This window comes from Tupaia chinensis, unplaced genomic scaffold (genome assembly GCF_000334495.1).
Source record: "Tupaia chinensis unplaced genomic scaffold, TupChi_1.0 Scaffold138619_1, whole genome shotgun sequence".
NCBI classification, from domain to species: domain Eukaryota; kingdom Metazoa; phylum Chordata; class Mammalia; order Scandentia; family Tupaiidae; genus Tupaia; species Tupaia belangeri.
The window spans coordinates 509,440-527,511 of NW_006198512.1; the positions used below are offsets into that span (position 1 = coordinate 509,440).

At 43.1% G+C, this 18,072-nt stretch overlaps 2 protein-coding genes across 2 annotated transcripts in view; one reads left to right on the forward strand and one right to left on the reverse strand.

Annotated features, from left to right (window-relative positions):
- Positions 1 to 18,072, forward strand: part of CENPP (centromere protein P) — a 273,851-nt gene that overhangs the window by 130,850 nt on the left and 124,929 nt on the right. The window lies entirely within an intron of this gene.
- Positions 1 to 18,072, reverse strand: part of ASPN (asporin) — a 33,382-nt gene that overhangs the window by 4,110 nt on the left and 11,200 nt on the right. The window contains exons 3-7 of the mRNA XM_006161457.3: positions 15,401 to 15,513; positions 9,430 to 9,643; positions 6,308 to 6,418; positions 1,608 to 1,701; positions 767 to 905 (exon numbers count right to left, since the gene is read on the reverse strand). Coding sequence (XP_006161519.1) covers positions 767 to 905; positions 1,608 to 1,701; positions 6,308 to 6,418; positions 9,430 to 9,643; positions 15,401 to 15,513 — 671 coding nt within the window. The remainder of the gene's footprint in view (positions 1 to 766; positions 906 to 1,607; positions 1,702 to 6,307; positions 6,419 to 9,429; positions 9,644 to 15,400; positions 15,514 to 18,072) is intronic.

Below are 18,072 nucleotides of genomic sequence, written 5' to 3' on the forward strand. Positions count from 1 at the left end.
CTAGAAGAAGCAAAGAGGCTCAAAGCCATGTTCATTTTCAGAGTCTTTGTTTTTTTCTTGGAAGATGATTTTCATAGCAAGTAAAACACATGAGAAAAATGGATTAATTTGAAATGACATTAAGTAGGGATCCCTATTCTGAGGTCTATAGATGAAAATCAGGACATTATGAAAGTCCTAAAATATTGTCTTCACTTTTGTTCTTAAGAAGTTCTAAAACTCGGTCAGACTCTGAGGAATCCATGACCTCTGAGCTACCAGAGTAAAAAGAAATCGATTGTCAGTTAATTGTATACTCTGGTTTGAATGCTTAAAAAGGCAAATACACTTCTAACCTAGTCTCCCCACCCACCACCACATCAATAATCAAAACACTAAGGGTTACCCGAATCCTAACCCTCTTACTCTGCCTTGTGGAATGTTTGTAGAACAAAAGAGCATCTGTCTGTTAACAGTCCTGCCTCTGTGTAGCCACCCACTTCCCAAAAACCTGAAATTAGCTGTGTCAGCGGCTTTGCCACATTGGCTTCAGCAGTATCAGCAGGAGAAGCCAAAGTTGGAGACGTGTTGAGCTTCTTAGGTGAATCTGTGCAGAACCCAGTCTCCTAACGCTCTCCTCCTCCCGACACCTCGTGCAACCCCGGAGTGTTCTTATGTGTGAATTACTCTTGCTGCTTGTTCAGTCTTTGCTTAGGAGATATTAATAAGATTTACAAAAGCTAAAGAAAAGTGATAATGTCTACCAAATACAAGTAGAATGTTTTACCTGGAGATATTTCAATTCTTGTAATCCGGAAGGGATTTTTTTTAGTTTATTGTTTTCCAAATGTATTTCCCTCACACGTGGAATATTAGCAAGACTTCCATTTTCAATCTCTGTGATTCTGTTGTTTCCCAGGCCCAGTCTAAAAATGACATAAAGTACATTAGCTCTTATACAGATGTATGGGTGTGATAGGGTTATCTGCAAGCACCACAATCTTGGTAAGCCTGTTCTATTTTTAACATATGTTTAGAGAAAGATATTTCATGGCTTTATTCAATAACCTGTTTAAGTATGTAACAGCCTGTCAGAAAGTTCTTTTTTTATTATCTTTTTTTTTAATAATTGTTTTAGAGGTTTTTTTTGCTATAGGGCGTGTGTGCTCGCCAGACAGACAGAAAGCGAGAAATCACCACCACCCCCCACGGGAAATGGCCACGCCCCAATCCCTTCTCCTCTGTTCTCCTCTTGGGATCTTGGGCACGCACGCACACGCACCCGGTGTGAGTTTTAAGCCACTGGGTCTGCGACGCGAAGCGTGGTCGACTACATGGAAGTCCAGCGACATAGCTATTACATTAACTGCTGGTCCCCAGAAAGTTCTTTATCTAATGTAAATCCAACAAAAGAGAGATTTCAAAAGTGCCCCTACTCTTTCACTGTGTTTGCCTGTCCTGTTAGCATAGGCAGTGGGCATAGTGGTTCTCTTGGGGTTTCCCATCACACTATAGTATCTGCAGTGATCATCTTGACTATGGTCCCTATTCACATTGTCCAAGAAATGCCATTGCTGTCTTACCCATATGGGCTACAACTTCTAGGTTAAGGTCTTGAGAATGTTTACCTTTGCAGTTCTTTGTATCTTTTAAAGTCTTCAAGTTCCACAGTTGAAATTTTATTATAGTCTAAATGAAGCTCCAGTAAAGTCGTTGGTAGCTCTAATAAGAAAAGAAAGAGGTATGTTAGGTCAAGTAAAGCCAAGCCCCATGGGCCATTCATTACTTCAAATTTCAGATTACTGATTTCAGTGATTTTTGTTTTTGATAGAGAGAGATTTTCTTTTTCTTTTTTCTTTTAGTTTTTGCTATAGAGTACATGTGCCCACTGGAGAAAGACAGAGACAGACAGACAGAGGGGCAAAAGTGAGAAACTACACCCCCAAGTGGGATGGCCATGCTGCCATCCATTCTCCTCTCGAGATTTTGGGCATACATGAACACATACCCGGCATCAATTTCAAGCTACCGGGTCTAGGACTCAAACTACAAAGTTGGCCATGTAGGATCCAGCCGCCTTAACCTCCATGCCACCTGCTGGCCCAGATTTCAGTAATTATTATTTTTTTAGATGCCTGATTTTTTCTTAATTTTTTAATTATAGAAAATTTCAATCATAAACAAAAACAGAAAACAGTATTTTGAACCAATTTGTTGCCCAGCTTCAATAACTGTCTCCATTTTTCTGATCTCTTTCAGCTCCCCTATTAGTTGCTTATTTATTGGCTTATTTATCAACTTGTTTTTGTTTGTTGTTTAGTACCTCCTTTTATTTTCTGAGATATTTAAAAATAAATTCCAGGCTAGCCCCATGGCTTGATGGTTAAGGGAACTGGATCCCACATGGAGAAGAAATTAAAATGTGACCATGCCCCCTTGGGAGGTGGTTTCAGATGCTTTCTCGCCCTGTCTCTCTGGCAAGCACATACCCACTAGTGAAGTAAAAATGAAATAGAGCCAGCAGGTGATGTGGAGGTTAAGGCTGCGGCATCCCACGTGGCCAAGGCACTATTGGAGTCCCAGACCTGGAGGCTTGAAAAACATGCCAGATGTATATGCTTGTGTGCCCAAAATCCTGAGAGATGAATGGAGGAAAAGGGATTGCAATGTGACCATCCCCCTTGAGGGGTAATTTCTCACTTTCTCCCCCCATCCCTGTGAGTACACACACCCTAAAGCAAAAAATATATATAAATAAATAAAAATATATAAATAAAAAGTAAATAAGAATGAATTCCTTACCTAATGTCATTTCACCTATAAATAGTTAATTAGATGTGAACTAGTTATTAACTGGTAAAGTTATCTTTTTATATAACCACCATATAAATATCACAACTAACAAAATTTCCAGTAATTCTTACTAATATCTAATAATATTCAATTTCCCCAGTTGTTTCAACCATATACTTTTTTGTGTGTGAGGTTTTCGCTATAGGGCACATGCGCTTGCCAGACAGACAGAGAGAGACATAGAGACAGAAAGCGAGATACCACACACCAGGGGGGATGGTCACGCTGCCTTCTCCTCCATTCTCCTCTCAGGATCTTGGGCACGCACGCACATGTGCCCGGTGTAAGTTCTAAGCCACCGGGTCCAGGATACGAACCATGGTCAACTACGTGGGAGTCCAGTGACTTAGCCATTATGCTAACTGCTGGTTCCCTCAACTATATAATTTTATACTTAATTTATTCTAGTCAGAATCCAAATAAAGCTTATGGAATATATATTTAGTTCTTATCTCTCTTAAAATATCTTCTTCTATAACATACTTCCTTTTCTCCCCTTTCTGTTTAGATACTGATTTGCTTGAGACATTCATTTTGTAGATTTGGATGGTAGTTTCGTATGGTATCATTAAAGAATTTTTTTTTCTTATCAGTTATTTAGTTATTTTGTAATACAGATGGGGCGGGGGGCGGCGAGGGGAAGGAAGCTTGACTCTTTCAAGTACTGAATAGGTACAGTGCCCGGAAATGACCAGTAAAGATTTTTTTTGTTAACATCGTCATAAGCACAGGTTTTTCTATTTGTATGTTCAATCCATTGCAATGTTTATTCTTTCTATTTGTAATTGCTTTTGTTTCTTCTATTTTTTGCTGTAGGGCACTGCAGTCCCTTCTCCATTCTCCTCTTGGGATTTTGGAAATGTATGCACACATGCCTGGTGGTTTTGTTTTTGTTTTTGTTTTTCCCCAAATTCAGGACTTCAGCAGAACAGTTGGCCACGTAAGATCCAGGTCCCTAAACCTCTTTGCCATCTATGGGCTCAGTAGTTCGTTGCTTTTGTACAAATTAACAAGAGCACCTGAAATGCCCCAGTACATGGGAGGCCACCAGTGAGTGTTCATTCTCCTCACACACGGGCACATTGGGACCCCAACTCTCCCCAGGTGAAACAAAGCTGCATTGAAATGAACTGAGCAGAAGACTCAGTCAGACTGTTAGCTTTGTGAATCTACAAAGTATTTATCAAACAACGTTCCAGTTGGCTAGAATTTTGTCCTTTTTCCAATTCTCACTGAGACATTTCCTTCCTGACTGATGAAGGTAACTGAAAGAACCTTAAGAATACTAGTAGTCTTCACGGCTAAATTTATTCTGATTCCAGAGTCTACTTTAAATTTTAAAAGTATATAAACTAGAAGGCAGGAAAATAATTCTTGTAAACCGAAAGGGTTCTAATTTGAAATTTGCCTAATGGAGCTTCATTCCATTTATGGGATGACTTTATGGTCCCTTCAATATATAAGACAATGGTCCTAGTCTGAAAGACCTCATATTTCAGTTGAGCAGATGTATTCCACTATAAAAAGTCACTAGAATAATAGATGGTACAATGTGCCCACCTATTTTAGAGTAGGGGGAAGCCAGAAAGAAGAATCTCTGGTAGAGGGTTTATAGAACTTGAGGCGGCTGCTGTGTGCCCTCGGACAGGAAGCAAGTGGGCCATGTAGGACAGAGGGGTACAGGTGTGAACTTGGCAGCCACTGGGACTGCCGACAGCATAGCATGCTTCTGCACGGGTGTTTCTGTCCCACCCTGGTTTCAGACAGGTCCTTCTGACTGCACAGAACCACCACACAGTGGGATTTCCCAAGCAAGCGGAAGGAAGATGTTCTCTTACTTGTCAGGTCTGGGAAGGGTCCCGGGACATCTGCATCATTTCACCCTGCCCCAGTGCAGTGCTGACTGACTGAATTTGAAGTGTGAGACATACCTTCACAAATAAATTATAAATAAAAACTTGACTGTCTTCTGAATGGCCGAGAGATCTGGAGGGTAGTTACATAGGTTTAGAGGTTTTATTTCAATTTAAATATCGAGAGACATAATTCTTCTTTGGGCTTTGGAAGAATTTGAGCTCTTAGTAAGAGATGAAGGCTTCATTTTTAAGAGACGCTTTGAAATGTGAAGAGGATTACAATGAATTGTTTGCATCGTAGAAAAGCCCCGGTGCAAACACACAGAGAGCACAGCAAGCAGTGATGGGGCCGGCCAGAGCCTGGCCTGAATCCCCTTCTTGCTGTCAGCTTCCACTGTATGAAAGGAGGTTTATATGTTTAACTTACAGGGCAGAGTTTGTTTGTATTGTTTGTGCTTGTTCTAAAACTGGAAAGGTAAACATAACATTTGAAGTTTCTTTTAGAAAAACAGCCACATCCTTCAGACCTAAATTAAGGTGATTTTTTTTTTATGTGTGTAATTTCGAATTTAACTGTTTTTCTTCCTGAATAGGAAACTTATCTTTGTGTTTTCATTTTAGAGGATCTTTCACTTAAGTTCGTCATTTGATTAATAATAACATCCTCATGGTCTTTTAAATGATCTGGTCTGCTTTGTGGACCAGGAGACAAGTGGAGGGGAAATTTGATGAAGTCATTACTTTTACTGTTGGACACTGGATGACAGAGGTGTTTGAAAATGACAGTCTGTTATGAATTGTATGGGTTATTTCCGACCCCTGTAGCCAGCAAAGCAGAATGAGAGACAGGCAGATGACAGTGAGATCGCACAAGCACCCTTGTCAGGGAAGCAGGCAACGCACCTTCCCAGCGAGCTCCAGGAAAGGCAGTCCTCGCAGGAGTGGGCGAGTGGGTTAGAAAGCTGTTGTCCTGCAGACTCAAGAGCCTGTCTAGGAAGTGCCAGCCTCAGGCCACGTGCAGCCACAGTAATGGGCAGTGCTCATTTTTCCAGTTGCAGTTATGTCACCAGAGGGCACTCGCTATGTCCCTGATACTGTCTTCAAGCCCTTCTGCGTGAGGGCGGATGAGCCTGCACAGCCCTGGCCGGAAGCCAGGCACCCTTGCCCAGAGGACACTCTTGCTCCAGCTGGCGCGAGTGGCCCCTACACGGCCTCCCCGGCTGCTCCGCTAGCTGCGACTGCAGGCCAGAGCTGGGGACCCACGCTGCACCTGTCCTTCCTACTTTCTCTCCAGAGTACCCTCTAACAGACACCACAGAATGACAGGTGTAGATGGGCAGTGGTCAGAAAGAGAAGGAAAATAAAAGATCACTGCTTCCTTAATGTTTGTTCTCTACTGGAGAAAAGATGGCTTCATACTACCAAAAATAAAACCACAGGCTCTGCACGTGGCTCCTGTGTGTGAGGTGGGTTGACCACACCCGAGGCGGGTGCAGGCCCTGCTGGCAGCAGGGTGGTGTTGACAGTGCACACTGCACAGTTCATGGCATTACACTTAAGTGGTCATTGAAAGATGACAATTTTTAAAATACCCTATTTTAATTGAATTGAATACAAACCTTTAGGAATTGAGGTCAGTTTTGCTTCAGCAATTCTGATGTGGAACACAGTCACTCCTTCAAATGCACCCGGCTCTATCCCATTGTTTTCAAGAGGATTTGCACTCATTTCTGTGGGGAAAAGGACATTTAGTACATATGGGTTGTGAGTGGGAAAAACCCACACACGCAGAGACACACCCTGGGAACATCCTGAGAAGTTGTGAACTTGGTTGTTCAGATGTCTTCTGCCGTCTTTCTGTCAGCCTCAGAGAAACACTGCTTCATAGTGTGTAAACTGGAACACGTAACAACTCACCATGTTGCTTGAATTGTAAACCCATGACACTGTCAGTCTCCACCAGCTACGAGCAGGATAAAGGTTTTGTGGTGGTAATACTGGATCAGAAAGAAAGTTCACTCTTCATCTAATTCAAAATGCTTGTATTTTACAGTATACATTTTATTTCTCTCCTTTTTTAAAGTTTTTAAAACTTTGGGAACCAGCAGTTAGCATAATGGCTATGTCGCTGGACTCCCACGTAGTCGACCGCTGTTCGTGTCCTGGACCCGGTGACTTAAAACTCAAGCCGGGCGCGTGTGCGTGCGTGCCAGGATCCCCAGAGGAGAATGGAGGAGAAGGGATTGCGGCGTGACCATCCCCCCTGGGGGGGGTGATTTCTCGCTTTCTGTCTCTATGTCTCTCTCTGTCTGTCTGGAGAGCGCACGCGCCCTACAGTGAAAATCTCTCCAAAAGAAAAAAAACTTTAAGTCAGCTCTCTGGTCAAATTAAAATAAATAAATAAATGAAGTTAAATAAAATAATATTTATTTTTTAAAAAGGGGGGCCAGCAAGTGGCATGATGGTTGAGGTGCTGGACTCCCAACATGGCCAACTGCAGTTCAAGTCCTGAACCTAGGAGCTGCTTTCTCGCATTCCCCCTTTCTCTCTCATTCTGTCTCTCTTTGGTCAAATTAAAAATAAATAAAATTTAAAAATAAACATTCTTTTAAAAAATTTAAAAAGTAAAACTTTGAGAGACCAGCAGATGATGTAATGTTTATGTTGCTGAACTCCCACATGGTTGGCCATGGTTCAAGTCCTGGACCTGGTGGCTTGAGACATACCAGGTATGTGTGCATGTATGCCTGAAATACTGAGAGGAGGATGGAGGAGAAGGGATTGCAGTGTGGCCATCCTTCCTGGGGGTTGATTTCTTGCTTTCTATCTCTCTGGCGAACACAAGCACCCTGTGGCAAAAGTCTCTCTAAAAAATAAGTTAAAATAAAATAAAACTTTGAGGAAAAGCCAATAAGTGAGACTCTTTGATAAGTCCCAGGCACTTGGTTGAATTAAGAGAAAAAATGAGGGCCAGCAGACGGCATGGTGGTTAAGGCACTGGATTCCCACATGGCTGACTGCAGTTTGAGTCCCAGACATGGTGGCTTGAATACCACATTGGGTACATGTGTGTTCATGCCCAAAATCCCAAGAGGAGAATGGAGGAGAAATATGGCATCCCCATGAGGGGTGATTTCTCACTTTCTCTCTCTGTATCCCTCTCATAGCTCAGGCGCCTGTGACAAAACCCTTTAAAAGAGAGAGAGAGAGAATAAATGAACGAGGACCTTGGTTAGGAAATTTGAATGACCATCATGGAAAAATGGCATGCTTAATGAATGGTATAAGTAAAATAAGGTGTGGTTTGAAATACAGAACAACAAATTCCTCTTAAAGCAGAGCTGGCCCCAGAGCCTGTCGGTTAAGATGGCCAGATCCCACATGCCCAACTGCAGTTCTGTCCTGGTTTCAGCAGCTTAATGAACATGCCGGGCACATATGTGTGTGCTGAAATCCTGACAGGATAGAGAAATAGAGAAGGGACTGTGGCATGACTGCACCCCACTATGGGGAGTGCTTTCCCCATTTCTCTTTCTGGCAAACACACATACTCTCAGGTGATTAGAAAAAAAAATAATAATCTTAAAGTAGACAATCAAAAGTTAGTATACAGTTAAATACTCTCAGAAATAATTTTTACAATATATTTGAGTCATTTATATAATACGGTAAAAATACTACCTTTAAATTTACAGGGCTATGGGACCAGCAGTTGGAGTAATGGCTATGTTGTTGGACTCCCATGTAGTCAACTGTGATTCGAGTCCTGGACCTGGTGGCTTAAACTCACGCCAGGCACGTGTGCATGCCCAAGATCCTGAGAGGAGAATGGAGGAGAAGGGATTGGGACGTGGGCATCCTATTGGGTGCGGGGCCTCCTCCCGGGGGGGGGGGGGTGATTTCTCGCTTTCTGTCTCGTCTTTCTGGCAAGCGCACGCATCCTATAGCAAGAACCTCAAAAATAAATAAATAAATAAATAAATAGAGAGAGAGAAATTTATAGGGCTAGCTTAGACTTTACTAATTAGGAGTCTAGTCAAAAAGCAGAAATCATACTGAGTATTTCAGAGGAGATGTGTGGGCAGGCCTATAGGGCAGCAGGTAAGTACTGCATGGAGGAAGCCACATCCTGCATGACCAACTCAGATTCAAGTCCTGGTCCTGGAGGCTTAAAAAACATGCTGAGTGTACGTGCATACCAGGATGTCGATGAGATGAGGACTACAGAAAAAAGGACTGTGGTGTGACCAGACCCCACGGGGGGTACTTTCTCTCTCTTTCTCACGTGAGTGTGTGAACACTCTGTTAACAGAAAGAAAGAAAAAAATGAGAGAGACAGTATTTCAAAAGCCATATTTTCTATGAGTTTTGTTTGGCATCTTAAGTGGTTTATAAGTGGCTTACCTAGGTACAGATTTAGTACATTCAAAAATTAATTTTAGAGGGGACAACAAGTGGCACCGTTAATTTTAGAGGGGCCAGCAGGTCCTGGACTCCCACATGGCCAACTGTAGTTTGAGTCCCAGACCTGGTGGCTTTCTCTTTCTCTCTCTCATTCTGGTGAGCATGTGTGCCCTGTGGAAGTCTTTAATAACAGTAATAATAATAATAAAGTTAAATAACTAGTTCTTAACAAAAATTAATTTTGGAAATTATCATTCTTAAAAGTTAGCAATGATAGTATTTAATATCTGTATATTAATTATAGTTTCAAGATATGCCATTCATCTGGAAAACTTACCCAAAACATGTAAAGCATTCATTCCTTTAAATGTATCCTTTTGTATTTTTTTAACTTTATTATCATGAATTCTGAGTTCTGCTAATGATTTGGGGAGATTAAGAGGTATTTCACTGAGTTGGTTGTGGGACAAGTACAGCCTTCGCAGCTTCTTGGTGGTTAGAAAGGTTTTGGGGTGGATCTTTGTTAGCTTGTTGTTGTTCAGAATGAGAGCCTGGAGGAAGCACAGAAAGTTACACAAAGTTAGGAAGTGGATTGGCTTTACTGACACTCTACAATGACAGTCATGGAAATCAATTTATGCCATCTTTGTACATGATTAACCACAAAAAAATTCCCCAGCCCAATCTAAGAATTATATATTTACTACTGAGTTGGGACAATGCAAAGCTTTAGTGACTGATGCTGTACCTTTGGTTTGAGATAATCTTGTCTTCTTTATCTTTGCGTAGATGCTACATTCACATGGTTGAAACTTCAGCCTCTGCCTGACCTTCTATTTCCTTTCCCAGAAATCACCATTTATAATAGCTTTATCGGGACCAGCAGATGACGTAATGACTACGTTGCTGGACTCCCATGTGGTCGACTGTGGTTTGAGTCCCAGACCTCATGGCTTAAACTCTTGCCAGTCATGTATGCATGTGCGTCCAAGGTCCCGAGAGGAGAATGGAGGGGAAGGGATTGTGGTATAGCCATCCCCCCTGGAGGGTGATTTCTCACTTTCTGTCTCTCTGTCTGTCTCTGTCTTTCTGGTGAGTGCACATGCCCTATAGGAAAATATATATATATATATAATCTTAAAATCTGTTCATTCTATAAAATTATACTAAGTATATTTAATATGACTACTGTGAAAACTTCACTTCTTTCATATTCACTCCCAGAATAGAAGAGTGATGAAACAAGGTCCTACCCAGCGCTTTCCCCATTTTGGCATATTTTCAGGCAATGGGGAGGTGGTAATGAACCTTGAGAAAGGGCTCAACCTCTTCTCAGTTCCATGGATGTTTCTCAGAATGACATAGCAGTACCCTTCAGAGGAGATTTGATCCCAAAGAGTAGCAGAGTGTATGCCGGCACCACTGCACTCTCCATAGTGTCATTGACGGTATCTCCAAGGGTGCATGGCTCTGGGGTGACATCTGTTTCGGTCTGCTGGAACTGTAAGATATTGGATGTGGGGATTGTAAAACCCAAACTGGGAAGTCCTGGGCAAACTGGGACCCATGAGTGCCCCCAATGACTCTCTAGTGCAAAGTGGACATAGCTCCGCCTCATTGCCATATTGTGCAAGCAAAAATCTTGACATTCGCCAGGGCAGTCAAGGATTGCTGAGCATCTTCAGACCGTTCTGCCCCTCTCTGCTTCTCCAGATCATCTGATCCTCCCAAGGAGCAGACTGACTTTAGTGTTTTTATGGATTTTGTTCCTCAATTTTCTCATTTTCCAGACTGATGACTATGTTGACTACCTTATTGTATTACATTGTTGTGAATGGTCTTGTTTGTTTGTTTATTTTTAGAATTATTTATTTAATGTTATTCATTATTATTATTATTATTATTTTGCCATAGGGCATGTGTGCTCACCAAAGAGAGAGAGGGAGTAAGTGAAAAAGTAAGCTGCCAGGTCTGGGACTTGAACCGCACTTGGCCATGTGGCAGTCCAGTGCCACCCCAACCACCATGCTACCTGCTTGCCCCCATTGTGTTTTTCTGCAGCAGGAGTACACACATTTTGCTGCCCAGTGCACTCCGTTTATCAGCTTGTTTCCTCATTTCACTCTCAGCACTTTGGGTCTCTGTGTTCTTACTCTCCTTCCAGGTATATCACTATTGTTTAACTGAGAAAGGTTAGTTCTCAGAGGAGGTGAAACTGCTGGTTCTTTCTGAAGAGGTGGCATAGAGGTTAAGGTGCTAGATCTCATATGGCTAGCTTTGCGGTTCGAGTCCTAGACCCAGCAGCTTGAGGATTACTCTGGGCACATGTGCATGCATACTCAAAATCCTAAGAGGAGAATGGGGAATGGATTGCAGCATGGCCATCCCCCCCGGGGGCGATTCCTCACTTTCTTTTTCTCTCTTTTTCTGGCAAGTGCACATGTCCTATAGCAAAAACAAACAAACTCTTTTGGTGGGTGTGGGTGATGCTGACAGAGTGTATCCTTTTCCTTTTGTTAAACCAAAAATGAGGTGAGGAAAATAGATCACTAAGATGGCTTGGAATCCTCACTTTAGCCATGAGGTAAATTCAGAGTAAATTATTCCTTTTAGTGAGGAGAAAATGGGCACAATGAAGAAAAGGAACCCAGCAAGTGAGGGTGACAGCTCACTTGCCCAGGAGGGCTTGGCACTTAGGAAGATCCAGCTATGGCGCGTAAGCCTTTGGCTCTCTCCCTGAGACACACAGCGTTGGCTCTGTAGGAGAGGGGTAAGTGAAGCAGAGCAGGGAACAGTTCCTATTCAGCACTATCTCGTGCTCCCTGGCACCCGCTGTTGGGGAGCGCCCCAGCTGTGCTGTCCCAGTGCGGCTTCTACATGGAAATCCAGAGGTGGTTGCCACAGAGCCCCAGAGTCATCATCAACAAACAGTGCGGTTATACGTGAGGACAGAAGATGCAGAAATTATAGCCTTGCAGAAGCAGGCAGTAGTTTCTGAAGAGTGTGTCTGTAAAGGTGACTAGCAGGGAGCAGGGGGCCTGGGTGTGTGCTAATGACCTCATTCGCTCTCCAGGTTGTCCTTTGTGTGAGAACCTGAACACAAGCACACAACTAAAATGAAACAGAACCTGTAGAATATCTAAAAAAGGATTTAGATTCGTTTTTTAAAGTTACCGTATGAGGTGATGCTGTAACTGACCGAGTATTTTGTAAGTATAGGATATACCCATGTCTCGAGGTGTTTTCTCTCAGTGTGTGGGGCCAGCCTGCCCGTGGGAGCCTGGAAGGAAGCAGTGCTGGTTAGCAGTCAGGCTGCTTTACCGCTGCGAGCACCTCACATGGACTTGTGATTTAACCTTTTTTTGTTTTTAGAGAGAGATTTTTGCTATAAGGCATGCTAGAGAGCTAGAGAGAAAGGGAGGCAGAAAACAAGAATCACCCCCCTTTTCCTCTGCCTCCCAGGACTTTAGGGGCACACACACACACACACACACGCGCGTGCGCGCGTGCCCAGGATGAGTTTTAAGCCACTAGGACCAGGACTCGAACTTGACTATGTGGGAGTCCAGCAACATAACCATTACACCATCTGCTGGTCCCTTGCGATTTAACCTTTTTTTTAAGTATTATTTGTATTTAACTTTATTTATTTATTTGATAAGAGGGGGACAGAGTGAGAGTGAGAGAGAGAGAGAAAGAGAAAAAAAGAGAGAGAGAGAAAGTGAGAAAGCAAGCTTCCAGGTCTGGGACTCAAACCATGGTCGGCCATGTGGGAGCCCTTTAACCACCAAGCCACCTGCCAACCCCCCTTTTTTTTCCTTGCGATTTAATGTTAACAGCCATGAATTCCGTGCTGTCTTGACAGCTGAGGGAGGGAAGGCCACTTTCCCAGTGTTAGATACTGGGTGAGAGCCAGGGTTTGTGCCTAGGACTGCCGGGCTCGAGAGCACTCACCCTAACAGTGCCGTGTAAAGTTGACTAACGGCGTCAAGGTGGCACAGGAAAGCACTTGACACCTTTTAGATTCACATTTTCAATGAAAAATGGAAGTGCCTGTAGACTAAGTCCCTGGAATACTCCTAAAATATAACAAAATAATGTATGAGAAAGGCTAAATTTTAATCTCTTTTGGGAGCCGGCAGGTAGTGTGGTGGTTGGGGCACTGGACTCCTACAGGGCCAACCGTGGTTCAAGTCCCGGACCTGGCTGCTTGTTTTCTCACTCCCTACCTCCACTCTGGTGAACACACTTGCCCTATAGCAAATTACAAATAATAATAATAGTAAATAAAATTAAGTAATGCTTTTTTTTTGAGAGAGAGATTTTCACTGTAGGGCGCGTGCGCTCGCCAGACAGACAGAGACATAGAGACAGAAAGCGAGAAATCACCCCCCAGGGGGGATGGTCATGCCGCAGTCCCTTCTCCTCCATTCTCCTCTCGGGATCTTGGGCACGCACGCACATGCGCCCGGCGTGAGTTTTAAGCCACCGGGTCCGGGACACGAACCGCGGTCGACTACGTGGGAGTCCAGCGACATAGCCATTACGCTAACTGCTGGTTCCCTTAAGTAATGCTTTTTTAAAAAATCTCTTTATGACTCCAGTATCAAGTAAGCTATTAGTTGTTATTCTTGCACACACACATTCGTACACATGCTCTCTTGTGTGTGTATGTGCGTGTGTGTGAGCATGTGCGTGTGTATGAGCATGTGCTATATTTTGTATAGTTTTACCACTCTGAGCTCCCTGCACAGTTTGAATGGTAAGGAAGCAGGCCAGGTCCTGGTTATCAGGCAGCATAGTATGCAAGCGTGAGCTTTGCAGAAAGGTCAGCCCAGGCTCCCTCTGGGTGAGACTCCTTGCCCTGCATCCAGGTTTGAGGTGAGACTGAGGATCCCTCTGTGTGCCATGAAGTGATCATCATGTCTGTCCTTGAACCTACAGTGGCAGGGAGGCAGTAGGACCTCACAGCTTTCAGAGCTCAGAAGTAGGCACAGAGCCAGGCCTACATGGCAACAAGGGCTAGCCATGGGTATGGCATCTTTCAGCACATCCTGAGTGTGGGGAGTGGTTTGGAAAGGCCTGTCCAGGCTGACCACCTGAGGGCACGGCATGCAGAAGCCAGGAAGTGCTAGGGGAGATGCAGCACTCCCACTGCTGTGCCAGCGTGAGCCCAGGTTCTCTGCAAACCCAACTTCAGATTAAACCAAAACTGCATTTGCTGAAATATGGAAGACTTAAAGTGTTAAACAGAGAAATAGTGATCTCTTAAGTCTTGGGAAATTAAAGCGATGTTGATAAATATACTAAGGAGAAAACGTGGTTTTTTTCTTTTAAGTCTAGGAAGGAAGCCATACATGTATGCATCAGATTTTGTTTTTGTTTTTGTTTTTGTTTTTTTTGAAAGGTTTTTGCTATAGGGCACATGCACTCACCAGACAGACAAAGAGAGACAGAAAGCGAGAAATCACCCCCCGGGGGGATGGCCACGCCACAATTCCTTCTCCATTCTACTCTTGGGATCTTGGGCACGCACACACACGCACCCGGCGTGAGTTTAAGCCACCGGGGCCGGGACACAACCCACAGTCAACTACATGGGAGTCCAGCGACATAGCCATTACGCTAACTGCTGGTCCCTCTTTTTCTTTTTTTTATTGTAAAGAGATATTTTGCCATAAGGGGTGTGTGCTCACCAGAGAGACAGAAAGTGAGAAACCACCCCCCATGGGGGATGGCCATGCCATAGTCCCTCCTCCTCCATTCTCCTCTTGGGATCTTGGGCACGCACGCACACGCACCTGGCATGAGTTTTAAGCCACCGGGTCCGGGACTCGAACCACAGTTGACTATGTGGGAGTCCAGCAACATAGCCATTATGCTAACTGCTGGTCCCTGTATGCATTAAATTTGATATAGGTATTTTCTGTGTGATGATGTTAAAAATTAGTGGTGGCTTAAAACAAGCCAGCAGATTTGGTGTAGATTTCTTACACTTTGTGCTGATGATCGCTGTACTTAATTGTTTTCTTATTCATTTAATGCATAACTACTATTACTGCCTGAATAGATCGTAGGCCCATATTAGGACCATGAAACTTCGCCCACTGCCTTTCACTTGGCTGTTATTCAGTAAACATCATTTGAATTAAATCTCATTTTTAGTTTACTAGAACTTCTCTAAAGACAGATTTTGTCATTCTTCACATACAGAAAAGTAAGACTTGTTCACACTAACACAATATGATTGATTAATCATCTTAACAGTGATATTGATTTTTTTAATACTTGAAAATAGCATATCTTACATAAAGTGAAGTGAGTCCTTTAAAGTCATTTTCTTTGATTTCCTTAATTTTATTGTTTTGAAGGTCAACCATTCGTGTATCAAACGGGATGTTGCTTGGGACTGAGGTCAAACCTGAGAAATAAACAAACATGCTATTTAGTGGAAAACCATGCAGGAGATGGTAAATTACTAATACAGTAGAAATGTACATTTCAAAAATTCATGGTTATATTTGCCAACAGATGACTTAGGACTTGTGACATGACAAAAACACTATTTTATGGAAGTGCCTCGGGACTTTTTCTAGTGACTTATTTATATGGGTAAAGTGTCTGACATTGCTCATCTGCTCCGAGGTCAAATAAGCAAGGGCCATTGGGGCTGCCCTTGCGACTGTGAGCAGGTGCTCAGCAGCTAAGGCCCGCTCTGATGAGGCACTTTTTGCTAGGATTTGAGCTTTCTTTGCAGATTTCCAGGCTGTTGTCCTGTGAATTGGAGCATGTGGGTCTTAATTTAAGAAGCTTCAATATGTGAAAACTTGTGCTTAGACACATATTTAGGTATTCGTATTTAGATATGTAGATAGACACATTTGGGGCTGGCAGGTGGCGTGGTGGTTGGGGGCACTGGACTACCACATGCCCAACCATGGATTGAGTCCTGGACGTGACAGCTTCCTTTCTCGTCTTCTCTTGCTTTCTCTCTCACTCTCTCTCTTGCTCTGTCCTTCTATGATCAAATTTAAATTAAAAAAATAAGGTTAAATTTTAAAATTCTTTAAAAAAAAAAAAAAGAATACACATTCAGTGATTCTTGTGTACATTATCAAAAACTTTGCTACCCCTTTCCTATAAGTAATTAACTCCTTTAATTAGTCATAAACTCTAATTTACCAGCACTTTGCATCTAAGCATGATGTATACCTTTACTTAATATATCATCCACAGCATGAGTTCAAGGGCAAAGCAATTGGACCCCCCACAGCTGACGTTTTCAGCCGGGTGCCAGCTGGAAGTTTCCCAGGCTTACCTCTGGCAGGCCCAGTAATGGCCTTCTTTCGTGTCATTTCAAATTATGATACAGCCACATGCTTCCTCTTTGTGCAGATACACAATAAGCACTAATTAAATTACTAAAGGTCTTAAACACTTTTTTCCCTCTCTTGGATTGGAAGAAGTTAGTAGAACATGTCCCGGAGCTGGACATGAGCCTTTCTCATTGCATTTGCTTCCCCCAACAGCTGCCTTCAGGCTTGGGTGGCATGTCCACCTCCTGCTAATTGTGGGACAGTGATACAGCTGCTACACGCCATATGCAGAGGACCCTGTTTTTTTCCCAATATTTTATTTTAAAAATACTCAAATGTTGGGAACAGCAGTTAGCGCAATGGCTATGTCGCTGGACTCCCATGTAGTCGACTGTGGTTCGAGTCCCAGACCCTATGGCTTAAATTCACGCCAGGCGCGTGTGCATGCGTGCCCAAGATCCCAAGAGGAGAATGGAGGGGAAGGGATTGTGGCGTGGCCATCCCCCCTGAGGGATGATTTCTTGCTTTCTGTCTCTGTCTTTGTCTTACTGGTGAGTGCATGCGCTCTATAGCAAAAACCTCTCCCCCCCCAAAAAAAAAAAAAAAACCCCCAAATTTTGAAAAAATTTTACTTTGAAAATTTATTTTTTTGCCTTCAGGCTTGGGTGGCATGTCCACCTCCTGCTAATTGTGGGACAGTGATACAGCTGCTACACGCCATATGCAGAGGACCCTGTTTTTTTCCCAATATTTTATTTTAAAAATACTCAAATGTTGGGAACAGCAGTTAGCGCAATGGCTATGTCGCTGGACTCCCATGTAGTCGACTGTGGTTCGAGTCCCAGACCCTATGGCTTAAATTCACGCCAGGCGCGTGTGCATGCGTGCCCAAGATCCCAAGAGGAGAATGGAGGGGAAGGGATTGTGGCGTGGCCATCCCCCCTGAGGGATGATTTCTTGCTTTCTGTCTCTGTCTTTGTCTTACTGGTGAGTGCATGCGCTCTATAGCAAAAACCTCTCCCCCCCCAAAAAAAAAAAAAAACCCTCAAATGTTGAAAGAATTTTACTGTGAAAATCTATATTCTTATCATCTACCTTCTCCCACCAGCACCTTACTGCACAGTATTTACTGTCTACTCGTCAAGCTAATTTTTATGCATTTTAAAGGGAGTTGCAGGCATGAAGATTCTTGATATAACAGTCCTTATTCTTGAAGAGTTGTAGTATGCTTAACAATGTTTCATTTCCCAGGTTGAAGAACTGAATCTAAATACATTGAATATCAGCGTTCTCCTATGTAGCCCTCCATACTTTTAAATGGACAACTCTTAAGAAATTTAACAATAGATACAAAGAAGAAAAGATGGAGAGGTGGTAACTCAATTAGTTAGAAACACAGAGGTGCAGTTTTGCTTGTGAAAACAGATGAATTTTGCCATGTGACTTTAGAAAACACAATCAAAATTGTGCAGGAAACAAGATTCTGCTGACAGGAACATCCTAACCATGTAGATTTTTGACAGGCCTCCTCCCACTCTGCCCTGAGGAGATTAAAGCTCAGAAAAGCGTTACTAGGGGAGGAGGATTGGCAGGTGGAAGAGAGGAGGTGCTTGTGCTGCCAGCAGCATGGCCAACTGTCACAGGGGTCCTGAGGTGGGCCTTGT